At 39.5% G+C, this 6,000-nt stretch overlaps 1 protein-coding gene across 6 annotated transcripts in view; it reads right to left on the bottom strand.

Annotated features, from left to right (window-relative positions):
- LOC121367745 (protein ABHD15-like) overlaps nucleotides 1–6,000 on the bottom strand; it is a 49,832-nt gene that overhangs the window by 550 nt on the left and 43,282 nt on the right. For all 6 annotated transcript variants that reach the window (XM_041492086.1, XM_041492089.1, XM_041492091.1 and 3 more), the window contains one exon: nucleotides 1–2,824. This exon is cut by the window's left edge and continues 550 nt beyond it. In XM_041492086.1, the coding sequence (XP_041348020.1) occupies nucleotides 1,584–2,824 (1,241 nt within the window). In that variant the 3' untranslated portion in view covers nucleotides 1–1,583. The remainder of the gene's footprint in view (nucleotides 2,825–6,000) is intronic.

Here is a 6,000-nt window from a genome sequence, read left to right as displayed (position 1 = left end):
GAGCGACGCGCGAACGAAGCGATAGTTCTCGCAATTTCCAGTGCTAATTAACTTATCATCGTATCGGGTTCCTACGTTCGTGTCATAGTAATGCTTGGTATCTAACATCAATGTACTGGCATATCGCCACAGTCTCAATTTAACGACAGTGGTTATTATTAGTGTTAGTAACGCAATCATGGGACACTCTTAGGGAATTCATGCTGTCGAATAACAAGTATATGACACTGATGGCCACAAGAGACAGCCACATGTTGCGAGTAAAGAGACCAGACCTGAGACGTGGACGGAAATCGGTTAGCAGGGTTGTAACTAGTGACTCAGGGGTAGCTTCTCCCCCTGAATAAATTGAAAGTGCGCTTTTACTTCAGAGGTGCCCTTTATGTCTAGATGAAGACCAGCTGTCCCCCTCCCCTCCCGAACCCTTAAGGTCCGCACGACCCTGGTTAATTATAGTGGTAGATGTTGGAACACGAAAACAATGTAGCTCTCGAAATCAAAAGATAAAATAAGGTTAAAGGAGCACTGGCATGCTGGAGGTTATGGGATAATTTTTAGAACCATCACTTGCAGTGCAATGTACTCATTTGGTATAACATATTATAAACACTGCTGCGTAGAAATGTATAACAAAATGGTATTTTAATGCAAAGAAATTTTTGTAACTTCCGTAAGTAAATGTAAGATCTGCTCCAAAAATATCACATGTAGAGGGAAGTGGGAAGCAGCGAAATGTTTATTATTGGTTTTTATTGTTGAATTATGCCTTGAGTAGAGGTTTTCAGCTGGGATGCCATTCCACCCAAGTGTCCAATACACATCTTTCCGAGGTGATAGAATTTCGTAAATTATCATGAAATACCAATATGTGTTTGGAAACCCAAAAAGCTTGTCACGGAATATGATAAACCAGTCTGTATTACTTCCAGTGAAAACAAAAACAAAACGTTGAACACCACTTGCGTATAGGTTTGCTAGAACGTATATTTGAAAACGAAATGTTGGCCTAATTAAGTTAAACTATTTAATTTAGTGAATGATGGGTATTGAACGAAATGACACCACTCTCTTGCCATGTAATCGTTCTGGAACAAGTATGTTTTTTTGCGTTACACAGGACGGAACATATGGAACAAACTGCTAAGAAAAGTAAAACAATATTTGAGCATGTACTACAGGCGAGTATGAACAGATGAATAATTTTATCGTCTCAAAATACCAACAACTTGGAAGTCGTTTTGTTGGTTTTCATAATTTTCACGAGCTTACAAACCATACATGTATGTTTTTAAGTCAATAACACCGAAGAATGATTTTGGCAGTAGAAGTAATACACTTTTAAAATTTAATAAATGATGAAATGGAACTTTAAAGAATAAAAAGCGGGGATCCTAAACGTAAAGTAGCCAGAGTGTTAACAGTATGGTTTGTATGCTGATTAAAATAAGATCAAAACCAATCGACCTCTTGTCTATTTTCACTAGGCTCCATTGTCTTGTGTCTCTCGGACGTTATAACAATCCATAGCACTTATAAAAACTAATACTGTTTACGCTTAAACAACACAGTTTCATAACAAAACTTCACCTTGCAAACACAGAATGGAAACCATTTTTAACATACGGCTCCGGAACCTTTGTTGGAAATTCCAACATGGCCGTTATGAACTCTACGGCTGGCTTTACTGTCCAGGAAGTACCAGTGGCTCCCTCTACGAAACCACAGTGACCACCCCGTTCGGTTGTCACGAGGAAAAAGTTTAAATATGACTTAAAAATGTCATAGGGAATGTTTCTTTTGACGGAGATTGGGTCGTCGAGACTATTAAAACATAACACAGGCACACAGATATCGTCTACGTCACGCATGGGACTGTTATTTTCCCAATACTCCTCAAGGTCCGAGCACCCACTCAAAGGGCAGTGCACGTGTCTGTCCAAGTCTTTTAAACTCTTGGCATTCAGCGCTGCTTTCAAGTCAATCACGCTAGAGAATGATTTTGAATAACGACCTAATATGCTCTGGATATGCATTAAATAGGATTTTTCATATAGTTTTGGAATTTGGTTGACGAAAGTGTCCTCGGAATCGTACGAGGGCGACACACACACGCCGGCTATGAGTCTTGAGGAAGAGCCGAACTGGCCTAAATACGACAGCAACAGGTCCGCTCCCGCACCGACACCGACCACTGCTATTGGTGAGTTAGTGTATCTGTCCTTCATGAAGTTCACAACCGACCTCAGATCCGACGGATCGCCGTAACTCTGTAATGTGGGCGTCGTCAGGAAACTGTCGCCGTAACCGCGTCGGTTGAACACGCATGCGCGATAACCGTTCGAAATGGCCTCGTGGCAGACTTGAGCAACACCGGTAGCATTTCCAATGAGTCCCGGAATGACGATGACAATGGGGTTCCTCTTGCACAGGTACTTGGCGCCGGGAGCCCAGTCTATCGCAATGACGCCATCATCAGGCATCTGAACGTACTCTCTGAAGAACTCTGTGGTCGTGGGTTCGCGCGACATCAGTCCCAAGACCGTCTGCACGTGAGCGTTCTGGGACCAGAAGGGCAGCCTCAGAGGGCGCCGCAGTGACAGGCAGCGAGTGAGCACGTGCTGCGCGAGCGAGGATTCCTTGAAGTAGAGTCTGGGGAGACATTCCTTGGGTCGGAAGAGTGATTTCAGGTGCACGATGGCGGAGAGCACCACCGTGCTCAGGAAGGTCAACACAACGGTGATCGGGTACGACAGCAGCATCCAGAAAATACTGGACATTAGCATCCTGCCGGATCCTGAGACGAGGGTCAAAGTCAAGGTCAAGCCTGCAAATAATAAAACAATATTATTACACAATGATGGTATTAATAAAGCGCTGTTGTTACATCACACGGACTGCTGGTGGAGAGAGAGAGAGAGAGAGAGAGAGAGAGAGAGAGAGAGAGAGAGAGAGAGAGAGAGAGGAGAGAGGAAGAGAGAACACTCGTGAACTAAACGTAAACAACTAGTCTCAGAAACCGAACATTTCATTCAACATTTACCTATACACTGATGCATATTGTGTTTTTGAATATCGAATATGTTTGTAATAATTTTCGCAATTTCAGTATAGCTTGAACTCCTTTAATGCAACACTAAATCGCAACAAATATATATAGTAAAACACACTATTCCACACTCTCAAACTTAACTATGACGTATAATTAATTATTTAAACATAAATAAATAAATAAATAAATAATGTCAGGACTATATATATATATATATTCGCGGGAAAAATGTCCTGTGTACCAAATAAAATGGTTTCAGACCAACTGTAAAGATTGTAAATGGTTGAAATTTGTGATTGTGGACACATCATAATTGTAGAAATCGTCTTATAAATGTTTTATTATCGTCAATAAATAACTCCTTGAAAACAATTTGATTTTCCCCTCAGTGCCGTTCACACATGCAATGGAACGTTTTCCCGTGAGCATATTAAAATAGCAACAGACTTCTCAATGGAAATATGCATTATGTATTTATTTGTTCTGTATATGTGTGCAATTTTTTAAGCACTCCTGAAATGAGGTAAACTTTTTATATATAAAAGGAACAATCGATTTTTGATCGTTACGTGCATAAATGGCGCCACGTCGACCGAAATGTGTATTCTAACATGCACCAATGACGTCAAAGCTACGTGCCACTGAAAAAGTGCCTGCGGTAGAATTACACAGAAACTGCCAGTGAAATGGTCAGCTTGTTTCCGATTATATAAGCATATCTCCGGTGAGCTTTTTGCGTACAGAAGGAAAAACAATAATACACGTGTGCCGCCCATCTGGGTTCCTTACGCACGAAACGTCTTGGTGCTGGCCCAATTTACGTAGCTTATTGGATCGAACGATATCATCTAGCGTGCCCGAACTGCCGGGCGATTAGCCCAACGAATACCACTAAAGACACTCACACGTCAGCGGATGTATCCTGTTTAATCTTGTTATAAGATGGAGAGGGCACTTCGAGATGCGATATGAGGGTTTTTAGAGCTCTTCGTAGAAAGGAAGAAAGAAAAAAAAAAGATGGAAAAAAAAGAAAAAAGAAAGAAAGAAAATACTAGTAAATAAAGACAGAACGATAGATATAAAGAAAGAAAATACTAGTAAATAAAGACAGAACGATAGATATAAAGAAAGAAAATACTAGTAAATAAAGACAGAACGATAGATATAAAGAAAGAAAATACTAGTAAATATAGATAAAAAGAAATATAGATAAAAAGAAAGAAAGAAAGAAAGAAAGAAAAGAAAGAAAGAAAGAAAAGAAAGAAAGAAGAAAGAAAGAAAGAAAAAGAACAAAATATAGTCCATGCTCGTTTTAAAAATATATTCGTGATTTTTTTTTTTATCTTTTATAACATGTATCTGGATAACAGAGCCTTATGATTAAAATTACATACTACTAACATTTTGGCCTTCTTTGAAAAAAATCAACAAACAAGAACAAACAAAAAAACCCGCACACCATACTTTTAATTTATTTTAAAGAGACATTCGTCATTTTGTCTTGTTCAGAACATCAATGTGTTTCTGGTTGATACGTGATTTTGTATGAGCTGTAACATATTTCCACCTACTACATCTTACAGATTAAAATGACGTATTAATTGCACGGTCTTGTCCAGAACATCAATGTGTTTCTGGTTAATACGTACGGAATTATTGGGAGTGAAAATCCGGTTTGAGCTGCTGTAAACACTAGCAGCTGTCCGTCGTTTTCACAGCTCGGTTAACTGAAAACATGTGTCAAGGCTGGAAAGTCGGGAATGTCTCTTTAATAAACACGTTAGGACTTTTTGTTTCTGGTAGTACAAGAACCGGTGACAAAAACGACGACGGCAACGGCGAGAATAAAACCAATACACCCCCAAAAAAAATTCCAAGAAAAACAAGAAAAATGCTAATTAACCCTCCAACACACACACCCTCCACCCCAATCCTTCAAAACACCAGGGACCCCCCCCCCCCCAAAAAAAAAAAAAACCCACAAAATTCCAACAACAAAAGCACAAAACTGAACAGAACAAAAAAACATGCACAAAAAAATAAAATAATGATAACATAAAGCAAAAAAAACAAAAAAAAAACAACAACAACCATGCAAAACTATTTCTCGTTTCAGCCAGTACTCCACAACTTCCATAACTGGTGTAACAAAGGCCGTGGTATGTACTATCCTGTCTGTGGGATGGTGCATATAAAAGATCCCTTGCTGTTAATAGAAACGAGTAGCCCATGAAGTGGTGACAGCAGGTTTCCTCTCTCAATATCTGTATGGTTCTTAGCCATATGTCCGATGCAATATAGCCGTAAATAAAATGTGTTGAGTGCGTCGTTAAATAAAATATTTCCTTCCTTCCTTCCCTTGCAAAACGACATGGGATGGTGATGGGTGTGTGCAGAACCAAAATGTTTTATATACTAGTACTTTTACTAAATATTTTACTGCAAATATAACAATTAAACCACAGCTTAAAAACACAAATCTGTGGATAGTAGACTATGGAAGAAAAAACCAGCCTTCAACTCCAATATCACCACCCTTCCATACAGAAAGTTCGCGTTTCTTACCCAACCATACAGCAATATTTCACCGTCCTACACGATTGCAAAATAGTAACAATTACCGCGTATATAAAACACCTTCCAACCATCGGTAACACAAGATACGTTTATAACACCATTAAACCGCAGGCCATGGGAGAAATTTGTCTACCCACTCACTGACTGAGAAAACCGGTTGGTATTAAATTTAATAATCCATAGCGAGATACAAACGAGACGGCAGGCTCCTTCGACCCTTGATGTACGTCGCATCCGTAAAGCGAAAGTTTCAAAGCGCGTGGCCGAAGGGCGAAAAAAGAAAAATTGATCCAACTATGCAACAGCTTTTTCTCCGCGCTGTAATTGGCAGGACTTTTTGACACTAGTAATCCTTCTTTATCGAACCTCAGTTG

This window comes from Gigantopelta aegis, chromosome 3 (assembly GCF_016097555.1).
Source record: "Gigantopelta aegis isolate Gae_Host chromosome 3, Gae_host_genome, whole genome shotgun sequence".
In the NCBI taxonomy this organism is placed as follows: Eukaryota; Metazoa; Mollusca; class Gastropoda; order Neomphalida; family Peltospiridae; genus Gigantopelta; species Gigantopelta aegis.
This window is presented reverse-complemented; position numbering and strand designations above follow the sequence as displayed.